This window comes from Phytophthora parasitica, assembly GCF_000247585.1.
Source record: "Phytophthora parasitica INRA-310 unplaced genomic scaffold supercont2.2, whole genome shotgun sequence".
Taxonomy (NCBI): domain Eukaryota; phylum Oomycota; class Peronosporomycetes; order Peronosporales; family Peronosporaceae; genus Phytophthora; species Phytophthora nicotianae.
The window spans coordinates 2,371,664-2,389,670 of NW_008648988.1; the positions used below are offsets into that span (position 1 = coordinate 2,371,664).

An 18,007-nucleotide genomic window follows, 5' to 3' on the forward strand; every position below is an offset into this window, starting at 1 on the left:
TAACCAAAGGTTAACTGGATTTGAAAGATCGAAAATGCCAGTTTTACAAGGCGTCAAAATCCTGCGGTAAAGTTACTGAAGCAAGTAACATAAGCTTTGGGTCACTTTGCATTTGCCGAGTGTATCACCACTTTAGCTCCAACTTCTTCAGGAAGCGATGCCGTCGCTTTTAGCTAAATTGTCTGGTGAGTACAACCTGACTGGAACACTGCTCTCGTCACTTCAAGTGGGTTCACTTTTTGAAATGATATGCTTCTATTTTCATCCAATCAGATGACGTTTAGGGTACGTGGTGCGTCACAGGCCACTCGTCGACAATCATGCAGGACGCAGTGCACTGGCAGACGAGCGAGTTGGCGTGTGCCATCAAGTACCGATTGCTGGCGGGCGAGGCAGCAGAAGGATACAAGGATGGATTGGTGGCGCGTGTCGGCGTTCCCAGCGAGTACGTGGCGCCACTAGTGGACCGAGCATTCGCACTGCACCCCGCAATGTACACCGTCGTATCAGAAGACGGCAGTGATCTCCCGGATCTGATCGTACGTAACACAATTCTTAACAAAATGTGCGCTTTGTAGTTTGTAAGTCCTAACGATTGCCTTTGTTGCTGTGGTTGCAGTGGGACGAGTATGAAAATCTGGACTGGAAAAATGTCCTGGCTGGAAAGGTGGTGGCCAACGCCTACTGCGTCCGCAAAGGGCTCTCACGGAAGGCACAGCTGTCGATCTACCTGTCCAAGTACATTATGAAGCACCCGGACTGCATGCTGAGTAAGGCTCTTCCACGCACCATTGTGGTGGACACCTGGGAAGCTTACGATGAGAGTATGGCCCAGTTCGGCATCTCCTTTCGTCAGCGTCTGGACTCGTGTCTGTGGGAGGTAAGGCAAACACTCGAGAACGAGAACAATACGTGGATCATGAAACCCAGTGCTACCAACAAGGGCGCTGAGGTTAATGTGATCAAAGACTTCAAGAAGCTACGTAGCATTGTCAACGAGTGGACCGACATCCGCGAGTGGGTTGTCCAGGAGTATATCCAGCGGCCACTGTTGCTGCGTGGCCGCAAGTTCCACATCCGCGTGTATGTTCTCGCGGTTGGTGGTCTAAAGGTGTTCGTGTACCAGCACTGCCTTGTGCTTTGCGCTCTGGAGCAATACCGTGAGGCTGATACGGACAACAACTACTCGCACATCACCAACACTTTCCAGCAACAGAGCCACCCAGACTTTGTTGAGAGCGAATGCGTGCTGTTACTGGACGACATTGAAGGCATTCTGGCTGAGCAAGGCATCGCTGATCCTGCCGGCAAGAAGGCGAAGATTCTTGCTGACATTGGCCAGATCACAGCCGAGACATTCGACGCTTACAAGGGCGAGTTCTCGGTTTTCCAGCCACTTCCGAACTGCTTCGAGATTTACGGCGTCGACTTCATGGTTGACGAGGACTTCAACGTGTGGCTGCTGGAATTCAACCCCGGTCCGGATTTCAAGCAAACGGGTGATCGTCTGCACTTTGTTATTCGGGATCTGATGGCAGACACGCTGAGCGTTGTTACGAACGAATTCTTCTCTGAGGATAAGGATTCGTCTGTTAAGAACGCTGAGATTGGGGCTTTTGCTAAGGTGTATGACCAGCAATGGGGAGCTCTTTCCAAAGGCTCATCCATGAAGTTTGTTGAGTAGATTTTGTGATCAGCATACCATCTAATAGAGATCAATACGAGCAATTGCGTTTTTGACAGACCCCACGTTATTGTTCTCAGAAGTATTTGTTGGTCGTTGCAGACGACAGAAATCCGATGCCTTTCGCCGCGGAAGAAAGCAAATTGGTGCCTGAAGTCGCTGCCGAGAAGAGATTTGAGCTCGTCGATGACGACAACAAGTTCTGCAACTTCGTGGTTGACGACTGAGACGCATCATCTGTGCGTTCATGGAACAGAGTGGAGCTATTTGCTCTGCTTCGCCCTTCAGCTATATCATTCTCACTTGAACGCGACGTCGACGACATGGTACGCTGGAACTTACGGCGACTCGAAGGAACGGGAAGCAGCGAGAACCTGGCAACAGGCTCTGCAATCCGTGCTAATGGCCTTGTGTCTTGAGCTCCAATGACGATCTCTTTTCCATCTAAAGAGCACAGCAACAAAGCAGTACATTAGGAACCCGGATCAATTCACACCCACCAACTCCCACATCAAGCACAAGCGACGACTTACTGATTTTGTTGATGTCGTTCGATTCTGACAGCGATGAAAAGAGCAGTCGGCTTTTCCGGAATTGCAGCACCACATTTTCAATCAGCTGCGGTCCATAAATCTCCCAGTCCACTGGATCGATAAACTCCCGCATACGCTCGAACAAGCTCTTCAGCTTCAATAATCCAGGAGAGCAGTCTTCGGGGTTCAACTCGTCGCCCCAGCCAAAGCGAATGAAGTCGGAAAAGCCCAATGTCGCGCGGACAAAATACATGTCAAAGAGGAACTGCTGGATGCAACACTCGCCGAAGTTCAAAACCGAATCATCTTGAGTTGCCTTGGCATCTACAAGTAGTGAGACGGCGGCATCATACACGGCCACGCTTACGATGGTAAGTTGCTCCACGAGAACTTCTCGAATAGTACGCTGCATCAACCTGATCTGCTCGTCTTTAGTTCCGATGGAGTTCTGAACCAACCGGTTCGCATCGTCCAAGCTGTAGCAGCACGAGAAAAGAAAGCTGGATACTGTCGGCGTTTCGCACCATGGCAGCCAAACCTTTTCATCACCGAAGGCCATCTCAGATTCCGAAGACGAGCCATCAGTGTCTCCATCAAGGACTTCATCGGAAATCACTTGCTCGATCCAACCTTCATGAGTAGCGATCCATTCCTACCAAAGCCGCAAGAGAGTCGTTAGCTGCCAACTGTTAAGTGTAATGCCAGTAGAGTCGTACCTCGTTGGTTGAATCGTACTGCTCAACAAGCAACAGCTCGCGCAACGGTTCGATCTTCTGCTCTAGAAGAATAGTAGCCCAAGCCTCACAATACTTTTTTGACAGTCCGTGCAGTACGTTCACAAATAACTGTGGGTACGACGCTTTCTGCTTTATCTCAGAAACAAGATAAAGAGAATGGAACCCCACAGCGTTGACTCGCCCGAGCTCTTCGTCAATAAAGCAGGCCTGCGTCTTTTCTCCATTCCCTAGGATTTCCTACAAAACGACAGCACACAAGTTAGTTCAGCCACAAAAGTTTACTGGACATCAGCAGCCAAGCTTAAAGAGCTCACCTCCAACGCGACTGCTAGCTGTGTCTTCATCACGAAACCACTGTTGGAGTACCTTTCAAAGACTGGACCAACTATCGAGAGCGAGGGGTCTTTCTCCGGTATTGAAACAATAGTCGAGCTTCCTGGGAACAACTTGGTCATCTGAGGATGAAATCCAGCTACGATTCCCGCCAACATGTTGGAGATGCTTAGAAAAACGCTTGGTAGTTGAACTGCACCATTCGCGGCATTGGCCTTCTGGTTCATTTGGAGTGGATACTCCTGCTCGAAAAAAATCACTAGCTTAAATAGTGTTCGAAGAAACTCTTCGATCAGGACACTCTGAAGATCACTTGCATCCAGATCGGCCGCCTTCTTCTGAATAGTTTCGAAGTAGTCGTAGAATTTCACGTTTCTGAGCCTATAATCACTTCGAGAAATACTTGCAGCCGTGTCTTCCAAGCTCGCACGGATCTGAGTTTTAATCGTTTCGAGCGCTTCCACGAACGAGTTCTGCACCAAATCACGCGTTCGCCTCCGAAATGCTTTGGCAAAGAGAACCGAAAAAACGGAATCAACAGGAACGTTTAATGGCTTCTCCATACTGCCAAGTGCTTCACGAAGCACCTGGCCCCACAGCTTCACGTTCAGACAGCCACCACTGTTCTTGTTGACGACATATAGTTTCGATTGCACTCGTGAGAGTTGCGAGATCGAGTCAATACTTGAAATAATCGGCGAAGCTAACGCCATTATCTGCAGTCACAAGGCACATGGTTAACATCACAAGTGAAGCAGAAACTACACATTTCTTGATTACCTGTCGGTGCTTCCGCTCGAACCACTCGCTCAGCATTTTAAGCATTTTGCCTGATGAAACAAACTGCTCCAACTGGTCTTTAAAGCTTAATGGTAGCTGAGAAATCGATTTCAACAGGCCGCTTTCGCTTCCACAGCCAAAGATTTCCTCCGTCTGAGCCATCGTCAAGCTGATCGACTTCAAAATGATCATCAGCACGCGCTCCTTCTTCAACGAAGATTTATACACCGCTGGCTCATTCTCATCTCGTTTATGGAGTGGAGTCATCCACTTGGAGCGAGACTCCAAAAAGACTTCAAACAGCTTGTCAGCTCCAATAGGAGGGTCGTTCAGCACAGCAAGTGTACACAAATTATCGGCATAAAATCGGCTTTCCTTGCCTCGACAAGTCAGATAGCTCTTGGCGCACGATACCATCCTCTACAACGACACCACCAAACTTATTAGCGCCCATACAATTGTAAACACTCAATAGTTCCACCACCTACAGGTCGAAAGCACTGAATGCACGTCCACTGGGTCTGCAGGAATGGAAACTCGTTCTCTGCAGCCTTCGCAGCGCATTCACTATGGATCGTGGTCACTCGTTGGTAGAATTCCAGCGCCTGCAGTGATTCTCCTTCATCCAGCAGCTGCCACATCTTCTCGGGGACCTCCACCAGGAACGACACCTTGTCTGCATCCGTAGCTTCGTCTGACAGTTCCCCCTTCTGCGTTTTCGAAGGTTCTTCTTCTGTGCTATTGCCAGGTTGGCCCTCCACGGCCAACGCGCCGCCTAGAGACAGCTCCATGTGCTTCCACATGTCAGGCATCTCCTTGAGTGACACCTCGAGACGCAGCGCGGCCGAGTGCATGTTCACGATCTTGTCTGCCGACTCGATAAGGTCTCGATAGCGCACACCGATCATCTTCTGCATCTCCTTGGTCTTGGTCTCCTTCTCCTTCCTGCATAGTAGAGATTGTCATTCTTAAGAGATTAACGTATCCTGAGAGACAGAGACTTCCCCTGCACTATTAAGTCACCACACACGACGCACCTCGTCCTCTCTAACAGCACTTTGGCGTCCGCGACCGACAGGCGACGCAGGAAGTCGGCCGCATCGCCCGCGTGCTCAGCCCCGCGGGTTGCTGCCGGCGTCATCGCTTTGAAGCTGAAGAGTGGAGATCGTACTTAAATGAATGCAACACTTTCTAACTGACAAAATGGCGCGCCGCAGTCGCGCTGGCAGTGTCGACGTCGAGTCACGAAGTGAGTCTGACGAGCGCTCGCCGCTGACGCCCAACAAGGCGGCGCTGCTGAGGGTACAGAGGAGAACCAGTCCGGTGAGTAGCGCAAATTTCGCGGCGTTTAAAGCGCTTTTGGTCATGAGAATGGGTCGAGTTTAGCATCACTAATTGATCGTTCATGGCAGCTGCGGCTGGACAATGCCAGTGGTGACGATGCGGGCAGTGCAGACGATCGAGAAGGACAGGAAGTTGTGCCAGCCGCGTCTATTTGGCGAGGAGATGAGGCTTCCGACGCTGCAAATGCTGATGGTAATTGGATGCTGGAAGATGCAGAAGAAGCTGCTCGGACCCTGACTTTGATGTTGTTGCGGTGGGCGACTGGGCAGTGAAATTGAGCAACATGCGACGATATTTTCGAGCGGCACGGGCGCTGTACGAAATGCAGTTCCAGATGAAGCGGCCCGCGGCTATCTTGAAGATGAAGCCCAACTCGGTGAGATCGCGATGGACACTGATCTTGGCATTATGGCGCTAAATGATTCTTGCAACTTATTTTGTGAATTGCAGTACGGACTGAAAAGCCGATCCACATTCGACGCATTGGCAGCGCTGGTGTCTCCACTTCGAGGGCATCAGGTTCTCGGTATGTTTGTGGTTTTCAAGTATCCCCTTCTCGAGCGATCAAGAGCTAATAGGAGGTGCCGTAATGTGCAGATGACTGGACGGGGCTTGAAATCGGGCTCTTCGAGGAAGCCTATGAACGCTTCGGAAAGGATTTCTACGCAATTGCTGAACAGGTTCAATAAACCAGGGAAAAATGCTAGGTGCTCTTCATGTGCTCACTTATTGCTACATTTCACAGCTTCCAAGGAAGACTGTAAAGGACACAATTGCGTTCTACTATATCTGGAAGAAACACGGATCATGTGCGAAAACTCGAGACGATGGCAACCTGTCGGACGATTTCTTGCCGGAACCCGAGCCGAATGTATCAAGTGAGACGCTCAAGCTGATGGATCGCCTTCGAAGTACGTGCCGTTGAATGGATTTGCGGCCTGCGTTTCGTATTAAACTCTGGCTCCAACAATCACACAGAGCGACAGATTTACATCCAAGATTATCTCGATGCTGCACGAGCAATGTATGCTCCCCAACCAGCCTACGCGTCTCACCACAAGAGGCAAAAGATTTCGGAGTTTGGCTTGCAGCGGGTGCCATCCTTCCAGCAAGGTCTCAAGGGGTTGTCACCGTTGCGTGTTCCAGCCGTGCTAGGTAAGTATCCACCTCATTCGCGTGTGCACATCTAAAAAATGCTGATAGTGTTTGTTGTACGTTTCTAGATATGTGGACTCCATTCGAGATCAGAGTATTCGAGGTCGCGATTGAGTGTTACGGCAAGGATTTCACGCGAATTGCCGAAGTGGTAAGTCAAAAATGGATGCTAGTTTTGCGTTGACTTCTGAAGTTGCTATGTGTACGCGCTGCAGATTGGCAGCAAGTCGTCCGGAGACGTGATCGCATTTTACTACGTTTGGAAAAACGATTCGCACTATCAAGTTGTCAAGAACCGCTGGGAGAGGAAGGATGAAGGGCGTACACCGAAGAAAACTCTTGCTGACTCAAAGGCTAACTGCTCGTGAGCTGTCATCTACTGTAGCTTTGGCGAACGTTTGTGTATTTGAATCAAACGCCTTGAATGAGACCTACCATGACCCTCTTGGTGAGCAACGGCTACCTAGTTTAATCGATGGAGATAACTTCCTGCTCCACAACCAGGCCTTCATGAGGATAGTTTTGCAGCTTCTTGCACGCAGCGCACACCCACGAGGCCGGAGGCAGCTCCTTCATGTTGATGCAGTACTTGTGGAACATGCGCTGGCACATATCGCACAGTACAAGTTCGTCCTCATTTTCAGGGTGCGAGCAGACCTCACAGTTCTCCGAGTCCATCATGTACGTACGTGAATTGTACGGCACAGGTTGCGAGGTTCCAGGCTCCTGCTTGTGGATTTGCTTATGCTCCATTAGTTTCATGTTGCGATACACCTGAAAGCTGTGCAGTGCGTGTCCAATGTTCTTCAAGTCCAGCTTCTGGCTCATAAAGAACGGGAAATCCACCTGAAGAGCCTTAAAGCCTTGGAGCTGGCGTTGTTGCAGTAACTGCGCAAGTGCGACGTATTCCGATGGGCGCGCACGGTTCTTGCCAAAAATCTGAATCAGGCTCTTCCTCGCGTCTAGGCTGAGCCATACAAAATCGTCCGTGATGAAGTCCTGAACCAGCATGTGCAGCTCCATCAGATCGCACACCACCTGCCAGCACGTAAATGATCCAAGCACGTTGTCTTGGAACTTGCGGAGGGTCTCAAAGATGCCCTCGGAAGTGGTGCATTCCTTCACCGCCACTGTGGTATCATCAATGTTCTGTAGAAACTTCTCCAGTGTATCCAGGTAAGAGACCACCGTAAGGTCACGGTCGCCAGCCAGTAGATCACAGTCAGCGGTGCGCTTCGTCATTGCTAGCAGTCTGCAGTATCAACAAATAATTAGCGGTGCTGATTACTACATTGTTTCACGAGGGAAAATAAATCGTACCGCTTACTAAAGTGGGGAAAATCGTCGGAGCTAGGAATCCCCTTGAGCTTGTAAAAAGTTTCCAGTTGGTTGCAATACCTGAACACCACTGCCATCCACAAAACTTCGCGCAGACCCAGGCGTCCCTGGTGAGATTGTTGCCATCGAAGTACATGCTTTCGGAGATACGCAGTACTGCGATCCAGTTCGCGATAAATGTTGCAAGTTGCTAAAAACAAGCACCACATAGCACAACACGAGCCATTAAAATCTGAAACCTACTGTAGCGCACTCCGAAAACTTACCGAATTTAATCAGGCATGGGTCGACACGCGGCACGTCGTTGCTGATGGAGTAACTGTGCCACATTCCATGGCGTTGATACACAAAGTCGTAGAAGGTAAGTGCACCCAGCCACCAGCTCTTATAGCCCTTGCCGTCCGAACTATCGAGCAGCTGATCGCCCAGAAAGTTGAGCGTGCGTCGCTGACGCTTGGCAGGTTCCGCGTTGTCGCTCTTGGAGCGCTTGGATGCCGTTCCGCCGTCTCCATCGTCGTTCCCGCGCTGTTTCTTCCGGCACAGAAAAGTCTCCTCACACTCTTTGCTGCATACAGGGGTCACGGTTCCACGCGAGCTGACGGAGTACTCCGGATCGGGAGCCTGGCACACGAAGCAATGGTTCGGGTCCGCGTTTCGCGAGTCGCCTGACGGTCGCATCCCCTTCATCTCAAGGTACTTGGCCTCACATCCCACGGAGCACACAGGCACGGGCGGGGCCTTCTTGACTGTGTTGGTGGACATGAACTCTGGGTTGGGCATGTGGCAAATAAAACACTCGGCCAGATTCACGCTCGTCGACGGGGCCACTGCGTCATCCACCGATCCTGCGGCGTCGCCATCCTCACTGTCAGTGCCGTGCGCACTGCTGTTGGAGCTGTTGCTATTGTTGAACCAGCGGCTCAGCTGGAAATCGTCGCCGAAGTTGACCATGATCCCTCCGCTGCTTAACGCGCGCGCCAATAACCAATTGAGGCTTTCGGCTATTTGAGTGTGAATCGTACTTAAAAGCGTCCTTTAAGTACGACGATCTTGTTGTTGAAAGATCGAAAGATTTCTTCCCTCCATGGTTGAGGTCCTCAACTTGAGGATGAGGCAGCAACAGATAAAGCAATGGTGTTTGTTTGTTAAACTCGTGCGACGATGTCTAGATATTTACTAGGAACATCGACGCAGAAATTCCTATAATCTCGACTGGCTGGGGTCATTGACCCAAACGTTGAGGTTGACGCCCATGATACCTTAAGCGCTGAGCTTGGCCTTGAGGATTTGCTCGAGCTTGACAATGTCGGCGCTAAAGCCGCGGATGCCCTCAGCGAGCTTCTCCGTGGCCATGGCGTCCTCGTTCATGCTCAGACGGAAGTCCTTCTCGTCGTACGACAGCTTCTCGCCCGTGTAGGCCTTGGCGGCCGTCTCGGAGTCCAGCTTCTTTGCCAGAGGGGCCGTCGACTTGGTCAGCTCCTCTAGGAGTGCGGGGGAGATAGTCAGGCGGTCACAGCCAGCCAGCTCAGTGATCTCACCAGTGTTACGGAAGCTGGCGCCCATGACGATAGTCTTGTAGCCGTACTTCTTGTAGTACTGGTAGATCTTGGTCACAGACACGACGCCAGGGTCTTCGTGGGACTCGTAGCTGGACTTGCCGGTCTTGGCCTTGTGCCAGTCAAGGATACGGCCCACGAAGGGCGAAATGAGAGTGGCACCAGCCTCAGCGCAACCCACAGCCTGGGCGAAGCCGAAGAGCAGCGTCATGTTGCAGGAGATGCCCTCCTTCTGCAGGTGCTTGCAGGCCTGGATACCTTCCCAAGTGGAGGCAATCTTAATGAGGATGCGGTCCTTCTTGATGCCAGCCTTTTCGTACAGATCGATAATGCGGTGAGCGCGCGCGATCGTGCCCTCCGTGTCGAAGCTCAAGCGGGCATCGACCTCAGTCGACACGTAGCCTGGCACGACCTTGAGGATCTCCAGGCCGAAGTTCACCGACAGCTTGTCAATGACGAAGCCCAGGCGCTCCTTCTCGGAAAGGTCAGCCGACAGGCCCTTGCCGTACGCGACGGCGTCGTCCACAAGTGCCGAGTACTGCTCCATCTGGGCAGCCTTGAACAGCAGCGACGGGTTGGTGGTGGCGTCCTGCGGCTTGTACTTGTTGATCTGTTCGAAGTCGCCCGTGTCAGCCACCACAGTGGTGAACTGCTTGAGCTGGTCCAGCTGCGAGGCTTCGCGGAGCTTCTTGTTCGGGGAGGCAGCCATCTTGATGGAGTGTAGGTAGGTTAGAGAGGAGCTGAGGGTACTTGATCCTTAGCGCGCAGATTCGAAAGTGAGCGTGGATATCCGAATGCTCGACGGCTGATTGGGGCGGACACCGTTGGTGCGACAATTTGACTTGGATAAAGTATTCGTTACATACTGGCGAGTGATTGTGAGCCCAAGTTTACCTATCCCTTCCAAGTGAGTGACGTAGCAGCTCTGGACGCGATCAAAGTGATGATGAAGTTGACCATGAATACACATCAAGGTACGGATATGTATTTCTTCATCATCGGCCCAGACTGGGCCCCAGTATGGTACACCTTGCCTGGCCGTCAGCATTGGTGTTAAGTTAGGTGCTCATTTCAAGAAACCTCGTGAATCAATTGACGATCTAGACGGTGCCGATCTAGACGGTGCCGTCCTTCAGCGAGAGCACCGCAACATTTCTTTATCGATAAGTGTCATTATCCTATCTGCAACTACCGTCGCTCTAGATGATCGCAGTGAACGTGGAGGTAGCCTTCTCGTACATACCGAAGAAGACAAAGCCGCCGATACTGATCCACATTGTGCGCGGCCCCACGCCTGAGAACAGACGCTTTAAGCCTTCGTCAGTGTACACACGCGAAAGCGTGCTCAGCGTGCCCTTGTACGGAACGCCCTTGGCGTCCTTGCCGAGCATGAGCCGCGTCTTCACCACGTCGAGCGGTGTCGTGATGGATGCTGCTACGCCACCGGCAATTGATCCGCAGACTGCACCCTGCAGTGAGGACACGGGAGCGTTCTGCTGCTTGGACCATTGGTACTGTGTTGATAAACCATGTCACGCAATACAACCGTTAGTTTCGCTTACCTACTAGTATACCGCATTAGCATTTAAGTAGCGTACCTTCAAACCCTCCCAAAGCGGGAACTGGATAAACGAAAAGGGAATCTCGCGCGCTATCATGCTCCAGTAGCCCCGGTAGAACCCCGCTACGCCCTCCGCCGCGCGAATAGCATTGAGCGCTTCCGGTAGCGACTTGTAGACACCAGTCTGCATCCGCTGCTTTACAATCTCCGTAGGAGTGCGCACCAAACATGCCGCCTGGACGGACAATCAACCAATTACCTTCATCAGCACTATAGGCTAGACATTGATCACACGGCTCAATCTCGCACCATTTCACCCGACGCAGCGGCTGCCATGTGCACCAGCGGCGAGTGCTTTTGGTTCGGAACGGCCATGCCAATCAGCGACTTGGAAGTCTCATAAGTGCTAAAGAAGAGCGCGCCTGATTGTCAAGATAGAGCAAGAGTTAAGCATCATTCGGCAGCAAGTATGTCACGACTAATTTCACACCTCCAGGAGCTGATCCAGCAGCGGCAGCAGACAGACCCGAGTAAATGCCTCGGAAGCCACCAGCCTTGAAGAAACCATGGGCTGATTGCAGCCGCGTCTTGATGGTGTCAAGTGGGAACAGCGCAATGTCAACGGAAGTCCCAGCTACTGCTCCACCCTGGACAGACCAACCAAAGCGTGAACACCACCACATACAGGTTTCCATCGCAACAGAGAGGAAACGCACCAATAGAGCGGGGAAGAAGCCGCGCTCCGGGGGCGCGTTGTCTGAGCTGTTGGCCATCCTGGTCTCGCTTGCTGCCGAGCTATGAAATGAGCTCGAGGCACGCGCTTGGTGGGATCGCCTGTGGTTGCAGGTCAAAGCAGATGGCGATTATGCAATCGGACCCGATTCTGGTAAAACGCAATGTACTGAAACAGTGTTAAAAGGCTACTGATATTTAAGATGCCAGAATAGGGTATTAAATAATTTTATTTGACCTGGTCACTACCAAATTATAATACCCTACTTTGTCGTTTCGGAAGACTGGCGGGGCGAGTCATTCACTCAAGGAGGACGCGGCTTCAGGGCTGCAGCGGATCTCCAGGCAACCATGGGGATCGTCGATCGCATCAAGGAGATCGGTGCGTGGCCACTGCAGTCTGTGTGTCGAGTGTCCTGCGTCTTCTAGTACTGCTCGTTTAAACGTGCAGCGTGACAGCGTGTTGCGCCGTATCTAACTAACACCGGGCTTGTTTGGTGCTTGAACAGAGGATGAGATGAAGCGGACGCAGATCAACAAAGCCACAGAGGGCCATCTTGGTCGTCTCAAGGCCAAGCTTGCGAAGCTGCGCACGGAGGTACATTCTCATATCTTATCGAGTTGTACATGTAGTTATCGGTTCTGATGTTATTTCTTTCGTTGTGTAGCTTCTCGAGGAAGGGAAGTCGAGCGGCGGTGGCGGCGAAGGTTAGCTGCTTTTTTTTTTTACAGGAAACAGTTCACTGTCTGACTAATGATGCAAATATTTATCTGCAGGCTTTGATGTCGCCAAGAGTGGCGATGGACGCGTCGCGTTGATCGGGTTCCCTAGTGTTGGAAAGTCAACCATGCTGAGGTGTGCAGTCGTCAATACCTTTCTTGTACTTACATAAGCTGACACACAACTGTTTGGATTTTACAGTCAGCTAACGGAGACGCAGTCGGAGACGAACGCTGTGGAGTTTACCACGCTCACTTGCATTCCCGGCAACTTGTTGTACAACGACGTCCGCATTCAGGTGAGCTGATGAGCTGAAAGAGCTGCGTGCAGTGTGCTGTGAATCTCACTTCGTTGGCATTGCTATTACGCAGTTGCTGGATCTTCCGGGTATTATTGAAGGTGCCGCACACGGTCGGGGACGTGGTCGAGAGGTCATTGCTGTGGCCAAGTCAGCCGATATGATTCTGATGGTGTTGGATGCTGGTCGGGAGGCTGGCAACCGTCACCGTGAGATTTTAGAGAATGAACTGGAGACTGTTGGTCTGCGTCTTAACCGTCAACCGCCTGATATCTACTTTCGGAAGAAGAACGGCGGTGGCATCACGTTCAACAGCACCATTCGTCTGACGAAGGTGCGGGTAATCTTGCTTCCATGGCGTAATTTGTGTGCTAACTGCAGCCTTGGCATTAATTACAATGCTGCAGCTTGGTGATGATCCGTATCAGACGGTGTATAAGATCTTGCACGAGTACAAGATCCACAATTGTGAGGTGCTGTTCCGTGAGGACTGCACGACGGACGACCTGATTGATGTGATCGAAGGCAACCGAAAGTATGTGAAGTGCTTGTACGTGTACAACAAGATTGACGTGGTGTCGATCGAAGATGTGGACCGACTGGCGCGTATGCCGAACTCGACTGTGATTGCCTGCGCCCATGGTGATCGCCCTGCCGTACGTTTGTTGTGTAAACTCTGGATCCATTTCTCTCTTGTTCTAGCAGATAACTCTAACTGTTTTTTTCATGGATTAGCTGAACTTCGACACGCTCCTTGCCAAGATGTGGGACTACATGGGACTGACGCGCGTGTACACCAAGCGTCGTGGAGAGGTAAGATTACCACTAGTTATTGTCTCCAAGTGCACCAACGCTAATGAATCGTTACTGTTTCCGATATAGGCCCCTCAATTCGAGGAGCCGGTTGTTCTGGGCTCGGAGCGAAAAGGTGTCAGCGTCCAGTCTGCCTGTTTGTCGGTACGTTCCTGCTTCGCTGTAGCATTAACACTGGGGATCCTGGCATGAGCCGCTCCTCACAACTACGAACTTGTTGTAGATTTCAAAAGACATGCTGGACAACTTCAACTACGCACTGGTGTGGGGCACGAGCACGAAGTACAACCCGCAACGTGTTGGCAAGGAGCACTTGCTACACGATGAAGATGTATTGCAGGTCATCGTTAAGACAGCTAACCAGCAGAAGCGTGACAAGAACTACAACCAGAAGGTGCAGGCGTACTTTGACAAGTACAAGAAGAAGAAGAAAGCGCTCAAGACTTAAGGTTGGACGCAAGCTTGTGATTTGAATGGATTTGAATGCAGCAGTGCATTTGGCACCACAAGAAAAGCAGTGGAACAAATAGATGTCGCTCGTTACAGCTACAAACTATTCGTTGTTTTCCCCCGTTTCTTCTCGGGTATTTTCTCCTGCGTTGCAGTTCGTGGTAGGCGTTTGACTGGCAAACACATCATTCTCTTCATGCTGGGTAGCATACCCATACAGTTTCTTGAGGCGCTTTGTAATGCGCTCCAGCGTTCTGGCAAAACAAACTATCAGTACGGGATAAACTTGACGACATAAACGCAATGCACCACTCACTCTTGTTTCATGGGTGGGTAGATAGCATCAGCACTCTCCGATTTACCCATAGTTCTCTGAACGTGCTCCAGAACAAATTTCCAGTTTGCGATAGGCTTTTTCTTCGTCGGCAGTGAAGACCTAAAATCAAACACATGACAAAAGGTTAGAACTATCCTAGGCCCCAATTCATGACGGAGCCTACCAGCAACGCTTGTCGTAGTCATAGTCAATAATGCCTTGCAGCGCCTTTCCGTTAGCAGTGAGTAAGGACTCCACGAAGTGATCGCCAAAATGACCACCAGTACGGGCGATACTGAGCAGCGTAGCCGCAGAAGGAGTATCCTCATCCCGATTCTCACTGCGGGCAGTCCGTTTTCGCTTTCGTGACGAGCGGTGCAGGGCTTCAGCAGCTAGTGCGACCATGGGGCGTGGAACTTGTGCAAACGGACTCTCTTCAGGCGCGTCGTGCTCACTTGAGTCGGGGTTTGATTGCCGAATTTCTGTCAGAACTTCGTAGTCCTCCAAAATCTCTGACGGATCCTGTGAAAAACTGCAGCAACAACATTAGGGCCCTTGACGCAGTATAATAGAATGAGAGGATTAAACCAAACTCACTTGGTAGTGCGCAGATTCCGAATGTGTTGTGGCCACCGAAATTTCCTACGAAGAAAACAAATTCCAATGAGATCGCCGAGCCTAACGTCACTGGAAAGCTAGAGAAATACTACAGGTTAGCTTACCGTGCATACTCATCCAAGTGCGTAGTAGCGAACTCTAGCGGCGGTCCAGAAAGCTTCACTCCCCGACGAATCGCCGTTTCTTCAATGAGAGGAACGCGCGAAAGGATATTTCGCAGCACGAACTTCGCTTGTGCGACATCACTGTCACAAACCGCCTCATTATTTTCATCTTCTGTTTGCATATCCTCGTTTTCCCATTCGCCTCTACGCCATTCCTCGTCACTGTCCTCGACAATTTCATCCCATTTTTTCGTCGACATTTGGGCTCCCTTAGATTCTTCATCCTGTGGTTTCCAGTCCTCATCGTCCGTGTCTGAACCAGCAGCCTCCTCTTTCACTTCATCCATCTCTGCTTCAGTGCCATCTTCATCTGCTTCTACCTTCACCGCGTCCTTCGTGTCAAGTGGCCGAGCCTCTTCTAACTCGCTGTCCTCGCCACTACTGCCGGACACACTCATTCGCTTCAAGCGTTTCAAGCCTTTAAAGCCCCTCTTCTTATCCTTCTTTGCTGAGTGATATTCTTTTGTCTTTGTGGCCTCCTTCTTTGTCGCTACACTCTTCTTAGACGGGCTTTGCTTTATGCGAGGTATTTCCTCCTCTGACTCGCTCTCCTCGCTGCTGCCGGGGTCGGATGCGCTCGAATCCTCGTCACTGCTGCTAGAATTGCTGATCGCAACATCTTTAGTTTCCTGGACGCGTGGTTTCTCTTCTATCTCGCTGTCATCCTCACTGCTGCTAGTGGAACTGGAGCTGCTGTCGCTTTTTCGCTTCTTGTGCTTCATTTCTACCTCTGATTCGCTGCTACTCGCCTCGTCGAAACTGGAGTCACTACTCTCCATATTGTCGCGATTCACTTCGCCATCCGCTGGCAGCTGCAGCTTGAGCTTGAACGGGCCTCTCCTCATGGCCATTGTCACTGCGAATCGACTGCTGTGTACACCACACCAATTGTCCGTTATGCTTGTCAAAAACAGAAAAAAACGGTTCGTGGGCATTGCTATGGCTTATCTGGGCGTGAAGCGCGGCGAGCTGGCGCTGTTCGACGCCGAGGGGCGTCCAGTCTCTCCACCAACGATACAAGGCGGCAATAGTCATGTACAGGTATTGCGTGGAGGATTGCGCGCGGAGCTCCAGCCACTGGGACTCACGCTGCTTCAGCGTGCCGGCATCCAGCGCGGTGACGCTTTCGTGCTCGTGCTGGACAACGACCGAACGAGTGTGGCCTGTATGCTGGCAGCCATGCACCTGCAGTGCGTTTGTGCGATTGTGGGCAAGAGCCGCGTGGCGCTGTTGGAACATGTTAAGACTCAAACGGGCATCACAAAAGTGCTCACAGTGGACAACTTGACCGAGTCCGTGAGCGTCCAAAACGACACCAACCCACAGGCTGCGACGATCATGATCCCGTGGCTCCAAGAGAGTGAGATTGCCAAGAGTGGTTGCGTCTGCTTACTCACATCTGGCAGCGTGGGCGAGCCCAAGGTCGTGCCTTGCACTTGGGAGAACATGCTGCTGCAAGGCGAGTCCACACATCAGCAACTATTCCCCAAACATCCAGCACGCATCATCTGTGGGACGTCCATCTCTCACGCCTTCTCTATTAACACCATCTTCGCATTGTACACGTCTCCGTACGACGCGCAGTCGGAACTCTGCTTCGCCTCTAGCGCTGTGGGACTCTATACGCTGCTCACGCAGCGCAGTGATCTTCTCACGGCGCTCTACGCAACGCCTGGAACATACACCGCACTCGCCGCGATGCCGCCGACTGCGCTGTATGCCGACGTTCCGTATTGCGCTGGCACACGCCTCTCTCTTACTTTGTTTCACAGAATGCGCGACGACTATGGATTACACTTGATGCAGAACTACGGCTCGACAGAGATGGGAGATATGGCAGCTTGGTATCTGCATGGAAAAAGGTTTGACGAAGAGTTGAAAGAGATGGAAAGTAACGAAAAGCAGCTGTATGTTGGCAGCGTTTGGCCTGGCGTGGAGACTCGAACGAAGGACAACGGTGAGGTCACAATGAAAACCCCGTGGCAGTCTCTTGGGTATGTCAAAGAGTGTGTGCTGCACCGTTTAAACGGTGCGCACCATACATCTGACCGTGGGATCATTACGCAAGACAAACACGGAGTTGATTGTGTGTGGCTTCAGGGTCGGCTTCGCCCAACAGTCGAGATCGAGTGGCAGGACCAGCGCACAACATACTCGCCTAATGAGATCGAGGGGATACTTGTTGCGCACCCTCATGTGACAGATGCTCTCGTTCTGATCCAAAGTGAGGTGAACCGCAAACAAGGTATCATCCGAGCCCGTGTTGTCCTGGAAGACGGCGCTGCTTTTGATACATCGGATTTGAACCAATGGTGCGCTGAGCACGACTTACCGGCTCTGCGAGACTCTCTGGTTATCGAGTTGGCAACGTTTTTGCCTTGCAGCCCAGCCGGAAAACTCATGTACACCTGATCAACTGTATTGCAAAGCACTGTAACATGCCCACACTGCCAAGCCAATAAACCAAAGTGGATCTGAATTATGAAGAACGATGACAGGCATGGGTGGCATGTCAAACACGCGATTGGTGCAAACCTCCGTCGAGCTTCATCCTTTCAAAACCATCGTGAATAGATGAGCATAGAAGACCAGCAGTTGGCCACGAGAAGACAAACATAAGCGATTGAGTATTGTACTGTATGCGGCAAAAAATTGCTCATTCGATCAGCTGGTAGTTTTGAGTAGCTGGCGGCAAATTAGTATAGCGAGGAAATGTCTTCACTAACACCACGATCAGCTTTTTTTTTTCTCGTAGAATGCTGTACCAACTTGCCATGTAAAACAATTATTCCTGATGCACAATCCGTGGTTTTCTGGCACTTCTCATCTTGATTTTCTTGCTTGAGCTCCTGCTTCTTTGTGTGGGCGAAAGTG

At 51.2% G+C, this 18,007-nt stretch overlaps 9 protein-coding genes across 20 annotated transcripts; 4 read left to right on the forward strand and 5 right to left on the reverse strand.

Annotated features, from left to right (window-relative positions):
* Positions 1-320: 320 nt before the first annotated feature.
* PPTG_02796 (hypothetical protein) lies at positions 321-1,749 on the forward strand (the record flags this gene model as incomplete). The annotated part of the gene is made up of 2 exons (XM_008894063.1): positions 321-539; positions 620-1,749. The coding sequence occupies 2 exons, from the start codon at positions 321-323 to the stop codon at positions 1,682-1,684; spliced, it is 1,284 nt and encodes a 427-aa protein (XP_008892311.1). The 3' UTR covers positions 1,685-1,749.
* On the reverse strand, positions 528-5,497 carry PPTG_02797. Of its 2 annotated transcripts, XM_008894064.1 has the most exons (7): positions 5,105-5,497; positions 4,556-5,012; positions 4,068-4,487; positions 3,269-4,003; positions 2,934-3,191; positions 2,218-2,869; positions 528-2,128 (listed from the first exon to the last, which is right to left on the reverse strand). In XM_008894064.1, exons 1-7 carry the CDS (start codon positions 5,206-5,208, stop codon positions 1,761-1,763), a joined length of 2,994 nt encoding a protein of 997 aa, XP_008892312.1. In that variant the 5' UTR covers positions 5,209-5,497; the 3' UTR covers positions 528-1,760. The 2 variants fall into 2 exon arrangements, with proteins under 2 accessions (XP_008892312.1, XP_008892313.1); XM_008894065.1 differs by having other exon boundaries at positions 4,556-5,497.
* PPTG_02798 (hypothetical protein) lies at positions 4,822-7,024 on the forward strand. 5 transcript variants are annotated; one of them, XM_008894066.1, is made up of 9 exons: positions 4,822-5,390; positions 5,480-5,603; positions 5,681-5,787; positions 5,862-5,937; positions 6,009-6,091; positions 6,157-6,322; positions 6,390-6,566; positions 6,635-6,717; positions 6,782-7,024. In XM_008894066.1, the coding sequence occupies exons 1-9, from the start codon at positions 5,247-5,249 to the stop codon at positions 6,932-6,934; spliced, it is 1,113 nt and encodes a 370-aa protein (XP_008892314.1). In that variant the 5' UTR covers positions 4,822-5,246; the 3' UTR covers positions 6,935-7,024. The 5 variants fall into 5 exon arrangements, with proteins under 5 accessions (XP_008892314.1, XP_008892317.1, XP_008892318.1 ...); XM_008894069.1 differs by having other exon boundaries at positions 5,480-5,787; XM_008894070.1 differs by having other exon boundaries at positions 5,681-5,937.
* On the reverse strand, positions 6,719-9,036 carry PPTG_02799 (hypothetical protein). The gene is made up of 3 exons (XM_008894071.1): positions 8,171-9,036; positions 7,887-8,094; positions 6,719-7,818 (listed from the first exon to the last, which is right to left on the reverse strand). The coding sequence occupies exons 1-3, from the start codon at positions 8,853-8,855 to the stop codon at positions 7,035-7,037; spliced, it is 1,677 nt and encodes a 558-aa protein (XP_008892319.1). The 5' UTR covers positions 8,856-9,036; the 3' UTR covers positions 6,719-7,034.
* On the reverse strand, positions 8,885-10,235 carry PPTG_02800 (transaldolase). The gene has a single exon (XM_008894072.1). The coding sequence runs from the start codon at positions 10,167-10,169 to the stop codon at positions 9,165-9,167; it is 1,005 nt and encodes a 334-aa protein (XP_008892320.1). The 5' UTR covers positions 10,170-10,235; the 3' UTR covers positions 8,885-9,164.
* Positions 10,236-10,524: 289 nt separating this feature from the next.
* On the reverse strand, positions 10,525-11,908 carry PPTG_02801. 2 transcript variants are annotated; one of them, XM_008894074.1, is made up of 5 exons: positions 11,738-11,908; positions 11,512-11,668; positions 11,331-11,443; positions 11,059-11,256; positions 10,525-10,974 (listed from the first exon to the last, which is right to left on the reverse strand). In XM_008894074.1, exons 1-5 carry the CDS (start codon positions 11,792-11,794, stop codon positions 10,660-10,662), a joined length of 840 nt encoding a protein of 279 aa, XP_008892322.1. In that variant the 5' UTR covers positions 11,795-11,908; the 3' UTR covers positions 10,525-10,659. The 2 variants fall into 2 exon arrangements, with proteins under 2 accessions (XP_008892322.1, XP_008892321.1); XM_008894073.1 differs by having other exon boundaries at positions 11,512-11,908.
* Positions 11,909-11,990: 82 nt separating this feature from the next.
* PPTG_02802 (hypothetical protein) lies at positions 11,991-14,155 on the forward strand. 5 transcript variants are annotated; one of them, XM_008894078.1, is made up of 10 exons: positions 11,991-12,181; positions 12,263-12,351; positions 12,422-12,461; positions 12,531-12,609; positions 12,676-12,772; positions 12,846-13,106; positions 13,180-13,428; positions 13,508-13,585; positions 13,655-13,729; positions 13,809-14,155. In XM_008894078.1, the coding sequence occupies exons 2-10, from the start codon at positions 12,271-12,273 to the stop codon at positions 14,031-14,033; spliced, it is 1,185 nt and encodes a 394-aa protein (XP_008892326.1). In that variant the 5' UTR covers positions 11,991-12,181; positions 12,263-12,270; the 3' UTR covers positions 14,034-14,155. The 5 variants fall into 5 exon arrangements, with proteins under 5 accessions (XP_008892326.1, XP_008892323.1, XP_008892325.1 ...); XM_008894075.1 differs by having other exon boundaries at positions 11,991-12,135; XM_008894077.1 differs by having other exon boundaries at positions 11,991-12,351.
* Positions 13,564-16,030, reverse strand: PPTG_02803. Of its 2 annotated transcripts, XM_008894080.1 has the most exons (5): positions 15,074-16,030; positions 14,949-14,993; positions 14,536-14,883; positions 14,352-14,471; positions 13,564-14,289 (listed from the first exon to the last, which is right to left on the reverse strand). In XM_008894080.1, the coding sequence occupies exons 1-5, from the start codon at positions 15,982-15,984 to the stop codon at positions 14,139-14,141; spliced, it is 1,575 nt and encodes a 524-aa protein (XP_008892328.1). In that variant the 5' UTR covers positions 15,985-16,030; the 3' UTR covers positions 13,564-14,138. The 2 variants fall into 2 exon arrangements, with proteins under 2 accessions (XP_008892328.1, XP_008892329.1); XM_008894081.1 differs by having other exon boundaries at positions 14,352-14,883.
* On the forward strand, positions 16,010-17,935 carry PPTG_02804 (hypothetical protein). The gene has a single exon (XM_008894082.1). It carries the CDS (start codon positions 16,031-16,033, stop codon positions 17,543-17,545), a length of 1,515 nt encoding a protein of 504 aa, XP_008892330.1. The 5' UTR covers positions 16,010-16,030; the 3' UTR covers positions 17,546-17,935.
* The last annotated feature ends 72 nt before the right edge of the window (positions 17,936-18,007 follow it).